This window comes from Aptenodytes forsteri, unplaced genomic scaffold, assembly GCF_000699145.1.
Source record: "Aptenodytes forsteri isolate BGI_AS27 unplaced genomic scaffold, ASM69914v1 Scaffold172, whole genome shotgun sequence".
NCBI classification, from domain to species: Eukaryota; Metazoa; Chordata; class Aves; order Sphenisciformes; family Spheniscidae; genus Aptenodytes; species Aptenodytes forsteri.
Genome location: NW_008795018.1, coordinates 13,843,387 through 13,866,255, shown reverse-complemented (window position 1 = coordinate 13,866,255; position 22,869 = coordinate 13,843,387). Strand labels below are relative to the sequence as shown.

General features: G+C 36.5%; 1 protein-coding gene across 1 annotated transcript in view; it reads right to left on the bottom strand.

The window, feature by feature from the left end:
• Positions 1-22,575, bottom strand: part of SLC39A12 (solute carrier family 39 member 12) — a 34,779-nt gene extending 12,204 nt beyond the window's left edge. Inside the window, exons 1-9 of the mRNA XM_019471103.1 lie at positions 22,486-22,575; positions 21,013-21,365; positions 16,785-17,066; positions 14,090-14,297; positions 11,442-11,644; positions 6,762-6,933; positions 3,675-3,847; positions 2,268-2,420; positions 952-1,062 (exon numbers count right to left, since the gene is read on the bottom strand). Of these exons, the coding sequence (XP_019326648.1) occupies positions 952-1,062; positions 2,268-2,420; positions 3,675-3,847; positions 6,762-6,933; positions 11,442-11,644; positions 14,090-14,297; positions 16,785-17,066; positions 21,013-21,282 (1,572 nt within the window). The 5' untranslated portion in view covers positions 21,283-21,365; positions 22,486-22,575. The remainder of the gene's footprint in view (positions 1-951; positions 1,063-2,267; positions 2,421-3,674; positions 3,848-6,761; positions 6,934-11,441; positions 11,645-14,089; positions 14,298-16,784; positions 17,067-21,012; positions 21,366-22,485) is intronic.
• Positions 22,576-22,869: the final 294 nt, after the last annotated feature.

The following is a 22,869-nucleotide window of genomic DNA, read 5'->3' as shown; positions in this document are numbered from 1 at the left end:
ATTACTCACATGATTCTGAAAAATTGGCCGTTCTCGTACAAACTAGCTAAGGCAGGCTAGTTCATGTGAGCTATACATAACTTTAGGGCAATCTTGCAGCTGAGAGGAATGACAAGGTCGTTCATTATCATAAACAGGAAGCTATGACGTGGCTCACAAATTAGTAAACATTCTTCACTCATCTGTTTGCTCTGCATTCAGTTGAGTTTCCCAACTGTGTTTGACAGATTAGCAGTGGCTCATGAGGCTCTTACCCACCACAACTGCTTTAGTAAAATGGAGTTCAATTATAGAAGATCTCTGGAGATTCTGATTTAAATAACCAGGAACCTATGTATCTAGATACTACATACAAACTGAAGAGATTTGTTGGAAAAAGAGAAAACAGGTTAAAAGGTATGAGTCCATTTACTTTGCAAAGATATATCTGTCTGGATACTCTCCACAGACCAATAGAAAATTATGTAACTTCTTATAGGTAAGCACCATCCAGCTTGTTTATGTTACTCTTCAAATCTCTGGAAAAATGCCCAAGAACGGTCCAAGATTTCATCTGTTCACTAATTACGCACTTAACTCTCACTACAGAAAACCCTGAAGTTTTTCCCATGGGAGAGTCTGTCCTTACATATGATAAATTCTTAAAAAGAAGGGAGGAGGAAAATCTTCAAAAATTTTATCAACAAAAGGTAGTACAGGAAGTGTATTGTTATATCAATCTGATACACACTTAAGAAAAGTTATTGTAAAAATCTGTGTTTGAAATCTCTGTAAAGGCTCATTATAAACTTCAAAATCTAGAGATTCCTGACAATCATGTCATGTAATAAAGGACAAATCAATAAAGACTAAAAAATAATACTGATTTATTACATTAATTTTGTTCATTCTTTTGAGGAACAGAGAAAGAAGGATATAAAATCAGGGAAGTTCGTCATATTGGTAACCTACCAACTGTATGGTTGAAGTAGATTTGCCTCTGCCTGAATGTTCATTTAATTCAGATTCCACTGGAAGATCATGGGAATGTCCCCAGTGCCCATTAACTAAAGAAAGGCCCTGCTGAATGAAGATGCTTTGCAATTAGTTCTGAAACCAAATGAACACAGGTGCAATCTTTCTCAGCCTTTTGTGAAAGTTTTGCATTTATAAGAATTATTTTTTCAAAACAAAACCCATTGAAAAAGATTGTTGGCTGGCATCAACATTTCCTAATGCTTATTTGGTTAAAAAACCACTGAAAAGTGAATCAGATAAATCAGTGACAACCATAATGGTTTGATAAAACTTATTTTGTTTTAGAACTGAAGATTATAATTCAAAGCTGAGATGGATATAAAAATTAACTTTGAGAATTCATCTAGTTCTCAGTAGAACAAGTTTAAAAATTTGTGGGATAATGATAAAGCCCTTCTCTCCAAATAAGTAACAAAAAGGACTATTTTTTAACAACCAAACAAAATATCACCATCATCAAAATATTCTCCTTCTATTAATCTCACATAATATTCTTATGGCTGACTCAAAGATAGCGGGAATAGGGACTCATTGCTACGCATCTAAATCAGGCCAGTCATTAAACACTCTCTGTAAAACAGAACAAGCAAAGGCTTAGCCTTCTGCAGTGACATTAAGATAGCCTCCCATGCTGAGAAACTTAATGAGCCATCACACTTTGTGTTACATTATATCCTTGTGCATAATCATATTTTCAGGCACCAGCCACACTGAATAAAGTAATAGAATTACTATGAGCATGGCAGTGAGCAAGGGGATATTATTAATATAAGACTGGGTTCTACTGACCGCAAAATACATATTAGATTTTCAAATCTATTGGGATAGGGGTCAAAAACAATTTGCAAATCTTAAGATATCGTTCTTGAAAATGTCTTGTGCTTACATCTATGTCTTCCTCCTCTTCAAACAGAGCCTAGAGTAAACAACTGTCATTGTTTTTTCATATGGATACATACTCTTCACCTGCTCCAGTGCTAGTCATGAAAGTATGCTTATAGAACACATTCAATTAACTGTTTCCGTCTTGAGTTCTAAATATATGGAACACATTCATGAAGCATACAAAATCCATAGCAAAATAGAAGTTGAAGGTCAATCTGGTAGGAGCACTTTGGAAAGCAATTTTTAATGCCTCATTTAACTCATACTAATGATAATTATTTTCCACAATCATTTTAACATTTTGTGCACTGTAAAATCTCAAAATAAAAGAGGTTTTTTAAAGGATAAATTGTACAAAGCTTTACCTGGTCACGTGGTGTTACCAAAAGAAAGAAACACTTTTCTATCAGACAAAATCCATGAATTCCTCCAATTATTCCCAAAAGTTTCCAAATATAATCTTTCCCCTCATAGAAATGTTCTACCTCCTGTGCTTCATGTTTATGTAAACCAAGAGTCTAAAAAAAAGAGATAAAGTAAAAAAAAATTTAAAATGGCAATGTTTTAATTTTTGCTGGAGTAATCCATAATGTGTTAATTCAATTTATTATCAACATTTTCTTTTGCCCCCTCTTTTAAATTTAAATTGTCTTTTGAGCTAATCACCTGAATAGTAGATGAATGAAATGAACTATTAGGAGCCTCTGCTACACTTCATCACCTCTCAAAGGTGAAAGTAACATTAGTATTTTTAGAGACAGTTTTATGAAATTGCCCTTTATATATATATTTTTGGTATATTTTGTTTGGAGTATATTGATATTTAAAGTCTAAAAAGTGACTTGCACAATCTTCAGATGTAAACTTCATATTGAAAATAATCCATAAAGCTTTCTGCTGGTGGGTGTGCTTCTATTTTTTTCCCCAGTGGCACAGCATGGTAGCCCTCCTTTGCTCTGAAAGTGGGCACTTTAAAGGCTACTGGATACGTCACTCAAAACTGGTGAAGGAGAGTACTTTGACACTCAAAAAGTGTTTCTTAAAGAAATTCATTTGTCTGACATTCACTGAGAATTGCCTTCCTTAAACCACTCTCCCAGTTCTGCTTCCAGAGATGATGTATTGAGTACAAAGAACATTTTTACCAGAATCTCAAGTGAAGGTGTGAAGCTCTCTTTCAATGACCAGTTGAAGCCTACTCATAACAGTTGTGTCATATCAGAGGAGACTCAGACAAAAATAAATGAATACACAATGGGAAATTTGGTTCTGTTTTACATGCTATCCCATTCTTAAAATTTATTTTAATAATTTAGGAAAAAATCATAGCATCCATTTTATTACAGTTCTAGGCAGCAGGATTAATTAGGCTGATAGCCCCTGGTTCTCTGGAACAATGTGTGGAGGGGACTGTGGATGCCTCGTACAACCTTTGAACAATTTCTCCTAAAATGCGTTACACATCTAGAAACCTGGCTTGCACAGGACTTGTGGGTTTTCTGAAAAGTTTTTGTGAAAATAGGAACTTTATTTTCTCTGAATTCATCGCTCATTGATTTCTGCTTCTTACTACTTGGAATCTCTCTCTGAACTACAAAGTGTAGATGTAATTGGAATGCTGGGTAGTTGGTTCACAGATTTCATGGAAAGCTTGCTTTTTAAACAGATGAGCATTAGCCAGCTTTAAATGAAACTTTTCTCTGTGTGTGTGTGTGTGTGCGCACGTGCGTATGTGTCAACATTTTAAAAACACAAAAGTGTGTATTACCTACCTGCGGAATAAGGTGTAGCAATGCATCTCCGGAAAGGGTCCCAACAGCCAAACCGACAAACAGCTGTAAAATGAGTGTATAGATTTCTTGACAGGAGTTAAATAAAATGAGGGTTGTACCAAACATAGATCCAATAGTAATAAGTAAAACAGCAACAGTGCTGTAACCATATTCTGTAGGGAAAAACAAATGAAACAAAACAAGGGCACCTTTAATCATTCAGTATTTGTATTTATGTTTGACTATTTGTTTTGTGTTTGTATTTGGTTTTGAGACTATGTTTTGCCACCTCTGTGTACGAGCACAGAGAGAAGTGATTCATTGTCCCACATACATTTTTCTAGTCATGTGTGATACAGGTGACAGAATTGGAAGCCTAAAAAGCATTCATTTTTTCAGGCTTTACAGGTAACACAGTCTAATGCTTCCAAGTTTCAGACCTTAAAGAGCTAAATAGACCGTGACTGTGCAAATTAGAGACACTCAGAGCAGCACAGTGAATGCTAGTCTGCATTTATTTCCTCTCTTAACAGATTTATGCTTGTTATTGTATGTTCTCACATGCCACACCTGTGTATCTTTACAGTCAACACCATATTATTAACCAAATCATATTCAGTAAACAAATCAAGGCTTAAAACCTCAGATGAATGTAGGCATCTAATTTAGGTTCTAAGCATAAACTTTTTGGTCCAAATTATGTTTACATATGTGCTGTGGACATACACTCCTTTAGTTACTACATCAGGACCACCAACCTATTTTTCCCAGGTTACTGGCATTTTTGGAAGGTTACTCTTATAATTCTTCAGAGTTACACGCTGCTTACATTTCCAACCCTTTGCACAACATGAATCCTGATTAATCTGTATGAAAGTCTTATGGTGGAGGTAAAACACTGATGAGAAACAGACATAAAGGAACTAATGCCAAAATATTCAAAAGTGTCACTTAATGTTTCACACTTTAATAGCACTGCAAGTGCTCAGCACCTCATAAAATCAGGCAGTAAATTTCACAGACCGCACATCCAAATACAAGGGTATAGTAGATATTTATGGAAGGTCAGGCCTTGATGACTTAGCCAAAACAGCACAGCCTGTCAGTAAAATAGAACTGAGAATAAAATTAATAAGCCTATGGTCAGGTCACTAGGTCACACATAGGTCAAACATGAAGTCCTTTGTCTGTCTCAAACCAGCAGAAGGGTCCCTGTGGTCATGGAAACGTTCCTTTGCCAAAAAGCACAGGGAAAGGGCTGCAGAAAGGGCTCTTATTAATTCCGTTCTGTGTTTGAATAGTTCAGCTTTTCTCACCTACACAGATCTCTCTCCTTTATGAGATCACTAAAAAGTCATTGACTGGGCTGATGGCCTTGGACTTGGGAGAATCTCACTCAACTGTGAATTTGCCATGAACCTTGTCTACGACCTGGGTAAGTTCCTTTCTTTCTTTGTCCCTTGATTCCCCATCTGAAAAATGGGCATATCCGTGTAGCATGGAAAAGATAAAAGCCCTACACAGATCTCTCTCCTTTATGAGATCACTAAAAAGTCATTGACTGGGCTGATGGCCTTGGACTTGGGAGAATCTCACTCAACTGTGAATTTGCCATGAACCTTGTTTACGACCTGGGTAAGTTCCTTTCTTTCTTTGTCCCTTGATTCCCCATCTGAAAAATGGGCATATCAGTGTAGCATGGAAAAGATAAAAGCAGTAAAGACTGCAATGTGTTCAGGTAATGAGAAGAGAGAGAACATAAGAAAGAAGGACTGCTGCCTTCTGAGGAGCTATAATCTTTCTTCCTATTCTGTATGTTTCTTTCTCCTATAACCATTCTTGGGATATCCACAAGTGTCCTTCCATGCCCTTATCTAAAATGTTTTTTTTAATTCACACTCATAGTTCAATTAATCTGTACACCATGGAATGATAGCTCAGCTCATTCCCACAAGCTGCTTAATGTATGAAGCTGAAAGTACAGATAGAATTTAGAGATGGAAAGTGCTGTTCCATAAGGATCGTTGGCCAGCAGGATATAGGGAAAGCTTACTAGCTCCTAAAAGATCTAGTCATCTAGAGCTGGCCATGTAGATACTAGGATAAAGGTATTGAAGGCATTGATTTGTAGCCTAAAAGTGTTGCTCCTGATGCAGGTGATTACGGTTAGATGCCCATTGCTTTTTGCTCATTCCCAGCTCCCAAATTCCCCACCAGAAATTAACGCCCCCGCCCCAGCACACCTAGGTTTGTAACCACTTCCCAGATATCACTGGTTTAAAGTAAAAACAAAACCAGGAAATACATTAAGAAGCCCTTAGGTCAGATCAGATTCAGATTTTTTTTTGATAGGGTGGACTAGGGATTGGTTACAGGAGAAGTTGAATCAGCAGAACAGATAGGGCAGAAATCCCTGTAAGCAGTGGCATGTGAGGGCTACGACTGCAACTGGAAACAATCTGATTATACTCTAACTCAGTTCTTGTTCCAGCTCTATCACACAAGTCCTGCTGCCCATGTGACTGGTTTTCTGGTTGTTTTTCTTCCCACAGTAGTATCCCCAAAGCTTCTCTGCTGTAAAATACCACAACATGAAAAACCAGCAACATTCACACAGAACTTATCTATGTCAAGTATTTGCCACATCATGGTATAAAATGCAGCTAACATAGCCTTGAGGCTATATGTAAGAGCAACGTAATGATTCCAGTATAAACCTAGTGGAAATTTCACAAAATAGGTCATTACTGCCCAGCAACCCACTGATAAGGACCTGTCATGGCTCACCTGCTGCCTACATCAAGCAGTCCTCTAAGAAATGAAGAAAATAAAGCCTAAAACCTTTCACATTGAAATAGAATTCTGTCTAATATAAAATTGAGACCATTGAATCCCCTCACTTTTCAATATAGAACTATTATCTGACATGTATGCTATGAAATTATAGAGTGCATAAATGACAGAGTGTATAAATTTCATCATGTTTTGGTTTAAGTTTATTAACGAATGAAACGTCTCCAGAAGTTAAGCCCCTGCACCCCTTTATTTGAATTTTCACAATACTTTACTGATAACAACATAACTCACTTTCCAAAGTTGTTGGTGGAAGCTTTGTCTGCCTGGAGTCAGGAAGCTGACATGAACAACTTAATAGTTGCTGAACGATAGCTGGACTGATTTGCTTGAAGTGGTCCTTAGAAATGGAGGAAGAACTATTTTTAAAAAATATAGTCACAAGTTCACTGGCAGAGAAGCAAACCTATGTAGAAAAGTATATACAGTTACTGAATATGTTGCATATACCTGCATTTAATGCTGAGGTTAAATATGGAATCTTAGAAGAACACGGGGTTATACAGCCTAGAAAAAAACTTGTTTTCCATATACTCTTTTCTGGTTAAATTACTTTAATTGCTTCAATGACTTCTAATTATTTTTTGTTTTTCCAATTAAAACTTGATACTGCTATATATTTCAGAAAGACCAGAATCTTTGGGATGAAGTAGCACAATTTCTATTGAAGCCTGTTAATATCATGAGGATCTGACAATAATATCTCTAAATATTTTAAAGCCATATGTGCTAACAAAAATAATTTAATGCTAACACAAATCATATTCTTAGCTATTAATGTAAGACTGCATTAATAGCCTTAATATTGCTATTGATGTAAGATACTGCCTGTATCAAGGCAGTACTGAAATTTGTCCTTGTGCTCTGTCTTTAGTAAGATATGGAACTAAGTTGTTTTTTTAAATTCTTTTAACAATGACATGTCACTTTAAGGTCAGCAAACTAGATGTTACATAGTCTAAATTTGGTCTAAAGATTACTTAATAGTTGTATTATCAGAGGTACTTAAGAATTACAACTAATTTTTGTTCTTTATAGAAACGTCTCTTTGTCAAAAAAAGGCACTTTCCTTGAGAACATTTGTATTTTGAAAAATTTTCATAAGAATTGTTTTTTCATCTCCAGGATGAAACTTCTAGTAAAAACGTGAGCAGTTAGCATTAGAACAGTTCTAGTGGCAATTTCTGTAAGAACTTTTAAAAAGAAGAAGTCCAGATGAAATATGCTATCTTACTTAGAATCACAGAATCATAGAATCATTAAGGTTGGAAAAGGAATAATCTTCATTTCTTAATCTCACCTGATTAGTTGTGACTCAATTCAGAAATAAATATTTGCTTCTTTAATTTAAATTAGTCTGCATCTGAGAATCAAGGGATTCCTAAATATTCTTTTTCTCATCACTGAAGCTTAGGTTTCTTTTGAAAGAAAATTACTATTTAAATAAAAAACTTGTAATTATCATTACTTTTAAATAACCCAATTAAAACCCAACACCTTCCTATCTTTGTTCATCCATTAGTAAAGTAAAATATGTCTTGTAGCTCACTAAGAAACTGAATGACTTGAGCACTGATACAGTTATTCTGAATACCACATTCAAGTCTGGAGGATAACAGGTGATCTTGCCACCTGGATCTAGTCTGTTCTGCCTCCAAGCAGAAGGAGAGCATGAAGACAATTCAGGAGCTACCATATTGGAAAAGATCTTCAGTTTGCCGGTTCTAGGCAGTGGTTTTGACTCTAGAAGTAGGGAACACCAACAAGTGGTATCAGGTTGGAAGTCTAGCTCGTGGCTGGTTATGAGCAGCATTCCTCACTGGTCAGTACAGGGACTGATATTATTCAATGCCTTCACCAATGACCTGAGTGATGGAACGGAGTGCACCATATCGCATTCACGGATGAAATCCAACTGGGACAAGTAGTCAATATGCTGACGGGCATGGCTGCTATTTAGAGAGATCTTGACAAGCAAAAGAAATGGGCTGACAAGACCTTAATGAAGGTCAGCGAAGACAAATTTATTGTGCTTCAAATGGAATAACCCCATGCACCAATAAAGGCTGGGAAAAACTGACTGGAAGGTAGCTTTACAGAAAAAGCCTTTGGGGTCCTGACAGACAACTTGAAGATGAGTCACCAGTGTGCCCTTGTGGCAATGAAGGCTAACTGCATACTGGGCTGCATTAGCAAGAGTGTAGCCAACAGGTGGTGGAAAAAGATTATTGCCCTCCACTCAGGACATATGAGTCCACATCTGGACTATGTCCAGTTTAATAACCAGCAGTACAAGAAAGACATTGGCAAATTGGGGGAAGTCCAATGGAGGGCCACCAAGATGGCTAGGGAACCACAGCACATGATGTGCAGGGAGAGGCTGAGGGATCTGGGTTTGTTCAGTTTGGAGAAGAGAAGGGTTGGGGGTTATCTTAAGTATTCAACTATCTAATGGGGGTTATAGGGAAAATAGAGCCAGACTCTTCTTAGATGTGTACAGCAAAAGGATGAGAGGCAATAGGTATTAGTTGCAGCAGGGAAAATTCCAATTTGCTATAATAAAAAAAAAACCATCAAAATGAGGGCAGTAAAGCACTGGTACAGGTTTCCCAGAAAGACTGTGGAACCTCCATCTTTGGAGACATTCAGAATCCAACTGGACACGGCCTTGTGAAACTTGATCTGACTTTGATGTTGGCCTTGTTTTGAGAAGTAGGATAGACAAGATGAGGTCCAGGATTACTATGAACCTAAATTTTAATATGATTTTATTATCAGGAATTTTAAATGAAAAAGCAAGATCTTATCTGGAAAATAAACTGTCCACCCACACATAAAAAAAAAAAATTCTTAGTGCTTTTTTAGTAAAATGTTCTTGTAAGACTTGAGGCATGAGGACCTGCATCTTTTCCAGTTGCAAGCCCTAGCCTTTTAAGCTTTTTAACATAGGGAGGCAGAGTACTAAGTCTCCATTAGTAAAGCAACTATGTGTGTACTCCTGGAGGATGATACTGAAGAAACAAGTACATCAAATTTGCATATTCTCATACGAAAAACTGGATGGATGGATGGATGGATGGATGGATGGATGGATGGATGGATGATTTTGGTTTCCAAAACCAGTGTTTCTTTAATGATGCATAATAAATGAATACATAGATATTGCGACATAGTTTAATGGAACTTAGTATTATTGCTCTTATTAGATCATCTGCTTACTTGTTTTATATGCATTTTTTAAATCAGTAGAGACAATGATGACTTAAAAAGAAAGCAGAGACCTTTTTTCTGTGATAATGTTTCAAAATACAATTCCTATCTAAAAATCAAATTACAGATCTTAATGTAGTTAGCAAACACAATCCATAAATGAGTCAATGCTTCATATGTAGCAGCATCTGTTACTAATGGAGCACAATGGCTATTGTAGATATGTGCAGAAAGCAGGAGACAAAATTAGCAACGCAACACTGAAACACAAAACCTTCTAATGGAATGATATGTCAAAGAAAATAGACATAGCTAGAAAGAAGAGGAATGGAATAAAAACAAGAAACTAGGAATTAATACAGATGAGAAATTCTCTTCTCTCCAGATGTTTCTTTGTGATTTTTTTCATCTATACAGAATAGTTGGCTCTCAGTTTGACTCCCAAGCCTCAGATAACTCCCCTGCACACTTATCTTCTGAGTTACAGTCAGTCTCAGAAGTTCAAGAAATTAAAAACTGTGGTTTATTGCTGGAGAACAATTTTACTTCCTGTACAGATAGTATCACTAGTGATTTCTGTCCTTTATAATTTAAAATTAATACAAAACACATTTAAAATGACCATTTAAAATTGAGACCCCATTAAATGTCTCATCATGCTGTTCAGCATGATTCTCTTTTGTGGTCAGCTGAAAAGAAATAAACGTATTGACAGAGTATGTATTCCAAATGCAATAAAATTACACAGATAAATATCTATCAGAATGGTATTTAACCAGATGCCATTTGTCTCAGTTCCACATCATAAAATGACCACACAGCAAAAGTCGATTGCACATCGCTTATTCTCCTAAATGGAGAAGAAACATTGTCTTTGAGTTATCTTAAATTGTAAAGAACTGAAAACAATATAAACATATTCTTTGAAGTATATATTTGAAATGTATACGTCAAAATATATACAAAGTATATACTTCGAAGTCTCCTTTTTTGTCTAAGGAATGTCTTCCAGTCTAAAGGATGGAAGTCAGTTACCATCTTAATCACTGTTATAAACAAAATTTATGTATTTTCAAATATTTAGGATAAGGATAAAATCACCTGCAATGAGCCACTGTCCTTCAAAGCCCTCAAAGAGGATACTGGGTATTAGCTAAAGTTCTGTCTTACAGACTCTATACTTTCTAAAGGAGGCTTCTGGACTCCATAGATGGCTATTAAAAGCATTTGGAAATACCCAATCTTCAGTTTACAGAAGCCTTTTAAAAACAACTTACACAGAAACCTTAATTTACTTTTTTTCCTTAGTACAGAACAACCCTTCTTTCTACAAGTTCACTTAAGGGGCCCTAGAAGCTCTGCGACATAAAAGCACAAGAAATCTCTAATAAATGTGTGAAAACGTTGAAGCCATGGTACTACAGTCCTCTGTGTCTTGAAGAAACACCTGATTCCACCTAACACTAACTATTCTGTTAGCCCCTCCCAGCTACTTTAATCACACATTCAACATCCACAAAGTTCTTCCCCAAATTAATATTTAAACAAATATAACTATATAAAAATGTATTTTATCAGTATCTACATGACTTTTTGAAACTAATAAATTTTACCTCAGAAATAATGTAGTGTTTGCAAACCAATTTGGACTTTTATCACTGAAATTCTGTGACCAATAATATAATAACATAAAAATAAATTAACCTGGTCCCAATCTGTGTTCTCTTCACGATCTTCAAAATAACCTTTCAGATAGTCTCCTTTTGTATGGTTTCCTTTGACTGGAATATTTCTGGTTCCAATATCTCTGATTGCCATACTATAACGTCTTCTTTTGTGACTGTGGAATTGTCCATTTACAGTGCAGGTCTTTTTGGCTGTAAGCACATTTAGTAGTTGTTCTAGTTCTAGTAATTCATTAGAAAGCAGATATGTTACCATGGGAAAATACACATTTAAAAATATAAAACCAAAAGTAATTGTTAAAATTTTGTTAGTTTTAACATTATTTCAACTCCTAGTTTTAATACTTTTTTCTCTCCTCAGTTTGGTACTGTAGGTAGTTTCTGTTTAACACCTCTAGAAGTTCAAGACACCTATATACTCAGCCTTTCCTTCTTTACAGTACCACACTCAGATGTTTTGCCTATGACTATCTCAGAGGAAAACAGATGTGACTGAAAGGCAATTCATCTTCCATTTAATCATCAATCTCTGCCAAAGTCATCTACAAATTACTGCTAAATAGCTTCACCGTTCTTCAAATTTTCCCATGTAAATGGAACACCATGCTAAGACGCCATAGCCAGGTATTTGGATAGTCCAGAAAGACCAGGAAGACAGATCCTTTATAGGATGTCCTGAAAGGAATCTTCAGGATGCTCTGCTGCCCTTCGCACTTCAGAAGTGGAACACGGGGCAGCGGATTTTCTCTCTCTGGTTAATCTGGAAGCGTGCCTGTTTACAGTGCTGAAGTAGGAAGGAGGGAGCCAGGATCCCTAATCCAAACCTGAGACAATGCAGGGATGTATCCCATGACATAGCCTGAGTGCAATGGGTGTGCCTGCTGATGAAATGCTTGGTTATATGAGGGGGCATGCTCTATCCTATCTTACTTATCACCTTCCTTCACCCCTGCATTTTCAAGATGAAGCCATAGTGATAGTATCTGTAAACCTGAGTTTGTCCATCGGAAACAAAGGCAGTCCACAAATTAATTTCAAAAGAATTTAGATCAATGAGATTAAGAATGTTTCCACATGATAATCCTTTATTTTTTAATGTTGTTATTCAGAAAAAGCAAATGGTATAATCTTAACGGTAAATCTTACAAAAAGGCTTGTGATAAGATGTTTATCTGCTTTCTTTGTCTTGAGCAAACAGATCTGAACGGAGCTGAAGCTAGATTTTTTTTCTAAATGTAGTCAACTTTAATTTTCTTTTTTTCCATGCTGCCAGTTCCTTGCTCTTTCCTGCAGTTACTATTAAGAATTTAAATAAATTTAAAGGGACAATTTAATTAGCTTAGGCTTAAAATATACTTAAACTGTAACAAACTGGTTAAGAATATTTTTTTCTTTCTCTTAACGACACCTGAACTCCACCAACCATAAAGTCTTGCTATTGTCTTCACTGGGGCCTGGATTTCGCCATATATAGCTATTTAGTAGCACTGTGCCCAGATGGCTCCATCCATTCTTGTGAGACAATTATTCTAGAAGATTTGGCTTGGCAATTTTAAAGGAAGGATTTTGCTGCAAAACCTATTTATGCAAGTACAATCTAGGATTCCAAGTTTAGGGCTGAGGATTTTGTTCTTTTTTTATTATTTACTTCTGTGATTCAATGTACCTCTGTGTAACCCAAGAGTGGTAAAAATGTTTTTACTTATGCTTAATTCAACTTTTTAAGCTGTTTTAACCCATACTTAATGTAACTTTTAAAAAGTGCTTTGAAAAGTTTGTCAAGTGTTGCTATTAGCAGTTACCACAAACAAGGAAAAGTAGATGTGTTATAATAACCTTCTAAATCCATACTAGGCCCAAGTTGATGGTTTAGCTTCTTAAATGGCTAAGCGTGCAGAATCTTTTACAGAACTTAACAGCAGCTGCTGAGAGCTCAACACTTATGTTTTCTATTTTTTTTTCATTTTTGGACCACTTTGAACTCTCCTATACTTCTATTTATTTATGGTCAAGTAGCATTTCTGATACATCTAGCAACAGAGCTCCTGAACAAAATGAACTTTGCATATTCCAGACTCACTGACTGGGTACTAAGATCAGAAGGTGGGTAGGGAAGTATAAACCTTAAAGAAGTTTTCAGGTACAGTAGGCAGATATCAGAGAGCATTTGGTCAAAACAGAGTGGTCTGTGTCTATTTCATCTTTTCTGGGGGTACATCTACACTGAGGTGTGAGTGACTAAGGTGTCTAATCTGGCTACCGTACATGAATTATCCCATCTACCCCTAAATGAGTCTTGCAATGTATCAAGATCTGCATAAAGAAGCAATGTAAGCAAGGCCCCAGTGAACTCTGCCTTCACAGCTAGATTGCCACTCTCAGAGCTCTCTTGGGTAGTTCAGACTGTGCTGAGCAATTAAGTCATAAATTAATGTGATGGTACACATTTAATAATCACAGTAACAATTTGTTTTATACCTCTCAGAGAATTATCAAAATAAGTTTATTTTTCAACCTTGTTTTTCAATTTAGAAGAGACTACTTAACAGCTTTAAAATGAGATGGCATTTAAATCTAAAATGAAGTGTAAAAAGTCCTTTAGGCATTTAAAGATAGTTTACATCAAACGTGTTGCAAAAGGCAACTGGAGACGGTTAAATAGCTTACCTGTCACTTGGAGCTCAGTGGTACTGTTTAGAGAATTGAAAATATATTTTATAAAGAATTCTGGGGAGGGCAAACTTGCTTTCCCCATACAGACTCCTTGGAGAGCTAGAGTAATGATTAAAGCAGCCAGGCGTGGAAGAGTGTTTTCATCAGCACCATCTCTGTCCATTATTTCAGCATTTTTCTCCAGAGTACTCACATCAACACACTGAAATCAGGAGAAAACAGCATGAAGACAGCCCTGGTCACCTCCATTTAAATAATCAGAGTGACAGGAGGAGAAACTGGAGAGAACACTGTCACAGACACCCAGGGTAGAAAAAATACTAAGATTAAAGCTATAATTGACAGCAGGACAGCAAATGTGAAAGAGAGGACATTTTCAGGAGAACAGGTATAGAATAAAAAAGCCTGACATTTTATTCAGTGTCTGATGGGGAAGAAGTATAGTCCTTCATTCAGGTTATTTTTGCTTAGTGTTATTTTCATGCTGTTTCTATTATCCCTGTGTCCTCCTCAATTGCATCTACATCTACTTCCAGAAAGTGGCAGAAAAGGGAGGAATTTTTGTTAAGGCACAAGAAATTGACTCAAATAATACAGACTTTAACTCTTTATCTCAAACTTCAGAAAGAGTTCTCTCAATGTTTTTAGTTCCCTATCTATTAAGTGGAATCAATAATTTGTTATGGGGCAGTTATCTGGGGACAATATGGAAAGATATAATTCTGCAGATAAAGGGTGACTTCCTTGCTGGGTGACAAAACAGGAGCAGTAGACCATCGTGTACATCCATGTGTGTGGATGTGTGCAGGTCTGAAGTGAGGGAGCAGGGTACAGCTCTCTCAGTTACCTGGAAACTTATCCCTGTTTTCTTCCATTTCTGCCTTTCTTGGTTATTTTCACTGCAAACAGTTGGGGTTTGAGAGAAACAAGAAAAATTGGCGAAAATTATTTAAGTTCATTTGTCTCTAACCCATATTAACTAAATTGAAAAGTCAACTAGATGAGCAAGTACAGTAATATTTTATTTTACACATACTCATCACTCTATGTATATGCCTTAAACACTGCAGAGAGGAGGCTGGCATTTCTTTGCCCATCCATCCATTACACATTTATATTTCCACACCCCGAAATTTCATCTCTCATTTAAAATAATATATTAGATACTATGACTTAGAAGAGGATATTTAAACATATAAAAAGCCACTAAAAATGCTATTCTTCTATTACTACCCTGCATCATTGGCCCTTTTCCATTACACAAGTGTTGTGATTCTAAGCATTAGATAGTCTATAATGTTTTTAGTACTTTTCATAAAAAAAACCTGTTTTCCCTCGTGTCAGTGAGTGGTGAAGTCTCAGTTACTGAACAGGCTCGACGACTGATTATACTGCCAGCATAAACAAACAGACCAGACAGTAAAGCACTTTATGGATTGTTATTCTATCTTGACATGCCAAATACCCACCGATGTCTCTTTACAGTTGCCCAGATACCATTGGAGTTCTTGGAAATCGGCACGTTCACCAAGACTCAGAACCAAAAGTGCTGGTCAATGAATAATTTATGATGGGAAACAATTACACAAAGAACACAGAAAGAGGAACTGGAGGCCCTCAGCATTCTGCTGCACAGCAAGGACTCCTAGCCATCTTCTGTTTGCGTACAAAATTCTACTACAGTATGGTGTAAATTAAAATCTAATGAAATGAAAAAGGGCAAATTCAAACTTTGCAATAAACCAAATTTAATTGTATATTATGAACAGATCTAGGGGCTTCTCACAGCAGGTCAACCTGTACTTTAGGAGTTATTTAATCTGGCAAAAACTTATTTTATTGCCCATTACAAGGAAAGCAGTTTTTCTTTAGATTGTGAACTCTAGCATATTATTCTATTATTTTATAGACCTTACTTGAGATAAGGAATAATAAACAGTGGTGAGAAAACTTGCTGCATGTTTTCTGACTTGAAAAGGATGTTTTTAGCTGAATATACTTAATATGCTTTTTTTTTTTAACTTTAAATTTAAGCTTATCTGTATCACTCTTTCTACAAGGCATATTCGTGCTGGTAGATAATTAGTCACAAATGTATGTGTCCCAACTGAAGGAAACCATCATATCTTTGGACAGATTCCTTATTCCACCCTGCTTTGGATGGACATGGGAGTGCAGGGCCTGGCAAGGATCTCATCACAGCAAAATGATTCATCATTTCTGCTATACAGCCAGATCAGTTTTGGAGCTGTTCTGCTTTATACCATTTAAATACAATCACTGCTAGTATATCTATACTAATAAATACAAGAGATGAGAAAGTATTTTCTGTCCTTGAAGCCAAGTGCAAGATTTTGCATCTACACAGCTATGCTCTTTTCCATCTGCCCTAAGCAGGGCAACTGCATCTAAATTACCTATTGGTAATGGTCCCTAATATGCAATATCTCCCCAACCATGTCTCAGTGGACTCTGTGGAAGTGCTAGGTAGCACATGCCAAAAGCAAGTGAAGGAGAAGGCTAGTATTAAACAGCATGTACAACAAAAGACCAACGTTCAGCCTGTGCTCTCACACTGTTATTTACCAGTTTTCTGGAGGACCATGATACTGACACAATGTCTGAACTAGCTTTAAAGGCATTATATTAGTAAAAAATATGAATTTATTTTTACTTATGTTTTCTTTACCTGGGTTTCAGAAGTTTTAAAATGTTGCCTTACTGCAGCCAAAATATCTTCAGTTTCATTCCGTGAAAAATAATAACAGTCTTCATCATGTCTTAAACTAAGCATACTCTGTAGGTAAAATTTATAATCCTTATTATTCAAGCTGAGTTCTGAAGAACACACATCTCTGTGATGAAGAATGTAGTAGAGAAGAATAAGAGAAATTCTCTCAAATACTTCTTCACTGAGATGGTCGTCTAAATCTCCACCAGCTACTAGTAACAAAGCATCTGGTTCAAGGCACTGTGAAAAAACAAAAATAAACGGAAATTCAACTCAAGTAACACATTGCCAGTCATCTGCAACTACAATTAGAAAGGAGAACAGGAGAATTCAACTCATATTTAAGGGATCGAACGTAAGCCTACATAGATGCAGGCTGATAGAATGGCAGGAGGAGGGTGCAGGTAATTCATTGCAGTTCTATGGCTGCAAGATCACACCGTGGTTTTTTCCAGAGCCCCTTCCGGTTTTAAGTATCCAAGGTCGAGAATTGAAAGTCAGTTCTTCAACAGATTATATTTCTGGTTATAAATATATTAGATAAGAGCTAGGGCTATTCATATTTTCACCTGTGCATTCTGTATATGTTTATATTGTAAGACAAAGACCGTATCTGGACTGTAGTTAATTCAGGGTATGTAAACAGAAGTTATATCATATTCAATGCACTGTTAAGAGACTTAACTGACCCTGCAATCATACAGCTATTTTTATTTTTTCTCAATGAATTCTGTTAACTGGAACAATTCAGTGCAGAGAGCCAGCACAAGGTCTCAAGACCATTTAGTCCTCAAAATGCATTTCAAGAGGGACTGAAATTATATACTCACCCTGTGCAGGCTTTCTATCTAATAACAGATTTTTTAATACATACATACATGCATATATATATATATATAAACACCCCTCCATTTTTCTTGATACAAAGACACTTTCCAGAAACTTTTGCCAGATCAAGCAGAAGTTAGTCTTTAAAATTAGACCAGAAGACTAATAGAGTTCTGTGTCAGGCTATAGGAAATAAGATACTGAATTCCAGAATAAAGAATCTTTCTTGAAGAGATCCTGTAATTATTGTCATTCATTGTGTAGCTGTTTTTTTCCAACTGGCTCCTTTCCAAGCATGTTATAGGTGTGTCAGCTAATCTCAACTATTATGGTGGAGCAGCCAGACTGTACATTTCAGAAAAGAAACTGCAACACATGAAGGTACCATGGGAGGATCAAAACTGCACTCTAATAACTTCGTGAATCCAGACAGAACCTAGTTTGTCAGACTAAATTGTTTGTGGCTACAAGCATGATGTGTTGGTCGGTGTGGATCACCTTGTATGTTAGTTCATTTTCCTACACAGAAGCTGAGTAGAATCAAACACACATTGTTGTGTTCAGAAGCCAATATTCCTTGAAGGAATTGAGAGAGCTGCTACTTTTTAATAGAAATAATTCTAATGAAAATTCTCACAAATACTCAATCTAAAATAAAGAGAACTGTGGATGGTAATTGCCAAAATAAAAAAAAGAACTGTGGATGGTAATTGCCAAAATAAATATTTATACTCGTAAATAAACTAGATGACAGTATGATCCACTATGCTCTGCTTACATTGTCTATCAAGATCTATAATTCTAACTTTTTCTAATGCATGTCTCTGAGCATTAGTATTTGGGCTAGGAGGAATATAGATATTCTGTTTTCTGTCCCAAAAGACCTCAAGTTAGTCAACCAGCCTTTTCAAACACTCAATAGTAATACAATAAACATACTGCATGTAGTGGAAGATTTTCAAAGACTTCTATAACATTTCAAAACCCAGTGAGGATAAATTGTAATCAGTGAGGCTGTTGTTTGCTCTTGCAAGGAAGATGACTGAAAAGGAAATTGCTAAGTGGAAGGAAGCAGGTGCATTGTAAAAGATGCAGCTACTCCATAGTATATGGGTAGCCCCTAGACAGTGACCTTTGAGGAGATATCAAGAGGATATAAACTGGTTAATCACTGTTTTTTTTGCTGTTACTAATATTTTACAGGCATAACCATCTGCATGGCCTTCGTTTAGAAATGCTTATTTGCTATAAAAAAGAGGCCAACTTTGAACCTGGGCACTGAACTCTGAGTTTCTTTTGTTTAAGAGACAAGAAATTAAAAAAATTCTCTTACCACTGCAAGAAATATATGACTTTTGCGTGCTTAGAAGATAAAGAAGTGTCAGATGCCATTCAATAGCTGCCAGCCCCTGCCCAAAGAGTCTTGGGGCCAATACGTAACAACAAACCAAAAAAGGGTCTAAAAAAGTGTTAAACTTCACTGCTTTTAAATATCCATTGGAGACATCATTAAAAATGAAAAAAAAAAAAATCTGAAAACAAAGTCATGTGGTATGACTGGAATCCTGGATTTAGAAGGGAAAGTTGAGTCTGAAATCAATTAGTTATTCCCAACAAGTATGGGAAAGAAAATGCCAAGCTAAGGTGGGGCATTCTGTTTCAAATTTTGATGATCTTGAAGGATAGTGCTTCTTGCACAGTTTTTGCTACCTTGGTTTACCAAATCTTGTTAAATCATCTTGGAAGATTTCAGCACAGTGCCACGTGGCCTGCGTGTGACTGAAGACGCCATCTCTCTCTCATGGATTTTCCACAGGGAACTATGTTCATGTGGCACTGGCAGTACAGGATGTGTGCAGTGTTACACAAAGTGTGACACAGCCAACACTGAGAATTACTGGAAATGGTGAAAGTCCTCAAATTCTTCCCACAGAAAATTTCCAAGATGAAGCCTAAACAGAGTGGAAGTCCTGACCAAAGTAAGCCCTAGCTAAGTTTCACTTAGATTTCTTCCACCCAGGGACACAGTGGGCATGCTCTCCACAAATACATCACAAATACAAGAAAAAATATGGCAATCCAGAGAAGCAAAACAAAGAGGGAGAACAAGAAGGCCTAGACCCCTGTTTTGTGAAGCTTAGGAGGACTCTATACCCATTACTGTTTAATACATTCTGAGCTTTTGATCTGGGTCCATATCTGGTACATATCCATTGCCCATATGTGCAAAGAGAAAAACTGCACAATCTTCTTCATAAAAATTACCTATTTAGGGAGTAACAGGCACCTACATTATTTATGTATGAAATTTCACATTGTGGCTCATATGAAAAATGGGAGCATTTGCAGAATGGGCCAATTAAGTGAGCAGTTGTCTACTGCATGGGAGAGAAAGATCTCCATTTCATTGGCTTGGCAGATTGCCAAGAATAGTATATTCTGAAAGCATTCACCTTTATGATCATCTTTGTAATTCTGATATAAAGTGACACTCTGTTGTATGGAGGTCACTGAACAATGCCAGAGCTAGAGCAACGTTAATCAAAACCAAGACTGACCAAGCCCTTTGTAGTCCCTTTCAGCTAAGTTGCTTGCTTACCACTGTCTCCATCCTACCAGAACCTACGATCTTACTACACTCGTTCCTTTGTCAAATTGGGAATAATTTCTGAAAATATTCTGCACTCAGCTAGACAACCAAACCTTCTGTGAAGCTGTACCCTGGACTATTTCCAGTTTCAATTTGGATTTGTAGATTCATTGTTCTGCCTTTGATTTTCCTTGACCTGAACTGCTTACCAAAACCCTCCCCTAAATCTTGAATATTTCAGTGAAGTGGCACATAAATCTGAGACAATCCTGTCTGGGTTTTATTTTTATGAACTAAAATCCAGAACAAAAAAAAAATGGCAGAACCGGTGCCCAATTTTTACCTGTCTTTCCACAGTGGAAATCCCCTGTGTCCCAAATTCAAGCTCATGCTTTTATAGTTAGATCAGGGTAAAGTAGAAAAATCTCTGTTGGAAAATAAATACTTGACAGCTTTTAAAGGAAAATTATTAGTGTTATGCGACTGAAGCATGGAGTTTTTAAGGAATGCCTTTCATGTTTGGAATATCTCTTCATGAGCTCAACAATAAATGGAATGCCTTTCATGTTTGGAATATCTCTTTATGAGCTCAAACAATAAATATTAATAATTCAGAATGAAACGATTCAAGCAGGGACAAATTTTTGCTGCAACAACAAGCCCTTTACATGTTTAGGTTTTGTATTCAGGAGAGTATCTCTCTAATAAATAATTTTATGACTCACTGACGATCCTGTAAAGATATCCCTCATTAATTGAAGCACTAACCAGATTACAATCCTCTTGCATGCCATAAATCCGCTGTGGGCACTCAGCTCTCTCCAGTAACATTTTGACCAGTTCTCGTGAGTGGTTCATGTGGAGCTCAGTGTTGTCAGCTGCAAGAACGCGTAAAACTTCCATCAGATAGCCTCGGCTGGGAGCATAGCTGCCATCCTGCCCATGCTCTTCCCCAGGCTGTCCTTCAGCAATGAGCACGCTGAATATGAAAGCAGAACATACCACCCCAAGAGCTGGATGCTTGGTCAGAAAACACATCTCCTCTTCCTGCAGTGCGTGATCTGCACTGAATGTTGGATTGTTGTTTGCACTTCACAGCCTGAACTCGAAACCTGAGGAATCTGAATGGTAAAGGGGAAAAAAACCCCAACCCTTTAATTAGTGTGAATGCAATATGTTTGAAAGGATTTATTAATTGCTCGGCTAAGCTGATTTGCAGTGACAAGCTGTTTTAGAACAACAGGGAGCCTGTAACGGCTTTACAGCCCAGAACAGCAGGAAACTAAGACAACCATGGCCTTAAAACTTCTGTAGAATTACCAACAAGAGGTTGACGCAAAGTGCCCTTCCCTCCTCATAAAAATAAAGTGTATGGTTTTCATTTCAGTGTTATGTTATTGCATTCACTAATAATCCTCTTCAGTAAGAACAGGAAAATACCATAGCTTTCACTTTCATTCCATTATGAAACAGGTTTTTAGTAGCAAAAATAGTTGTAAATAAAGATTACTAGTCTAATTCTGATATGAATGTGCAGTAATTATGTTACATGGCAATGATATAGAGCAGGTTTTATTTTCAAAACACTTTATCAACATTACCAAACTCCAGCTATACAACACAAAACAAGAATGAACAGGATGTACTTAAACATTAGTGATACTTTAGGATCATTCGAAAGAGTTACAAAACTAAGGTCATAATTTCATTCCTAGAACTCCGTGAATAAACAAGACAAACACCAGAAGCAACAAGTTTAACTTGTTAACTCTAGATACAAAAGACATTTTGTACTGTAAATCTGCCTTGTCACTATACTTCCTAATATACCATCGCCTCTGCTTTAACAATAATCTATCTCAATATCAAAGCACAAGAAACATAAAAGAGTTTCACTTCTGTTTTCCACAAAGAGTTTTTCATTTTATTGGTGGGCAGATGCTGCAGTGACATACATTTTCAGATGATAATGCACATGTGTTAATCAGCCATACATAAGTTCAGCTTCTTTTAACTGCAATATGATACGTGTGTGTCTTATTTTAAAGGAAAGTCTGCTAACAAAGTACTAAAAATGAAAAAAGAACTGCTGAATTCAAATTGGCATTCACTCAGATAAATGTTAATATGGTTTTAGATGTTAGGAAATCTTTTGGTGTTTAGATATATTTTACTGTTAGCAGTTAGGAATATGTATCATTGTTACGAGGATGCACTTACTTCTAAACATTATTTTCTTACCTTCTGAAGAGAAAAAGAATGTTTGTGTATCTAGCTTTGTGGCCTTCTGAATCCTCAGAAGTATTTAGCTGCTGGAAGTCCAATGTTTTTAAAATTCCTTGATGGTGCTCTGGAAGCTGGAGAGGATTAGTTTATTGCTGCCTTGCAAAGTTTTCAGTTGCTATGGAGAGAGCTGCTCTTAAGGTAACAATGGAGGTGGATAGGAATTAGTACACGTTCTTCTTGGCAAGTTCTAAGCATCACGTTATTGAATGTATTTCACATATTTTAGTAGTTTTATGTAAACAGTCTCCATTTTAGCAGTGCAAGATGTATAAAATCTACTAAAGAATGTATTTAATTACAATGGATAATACATGCAAGCACTCTAACTGTTCTCTACAT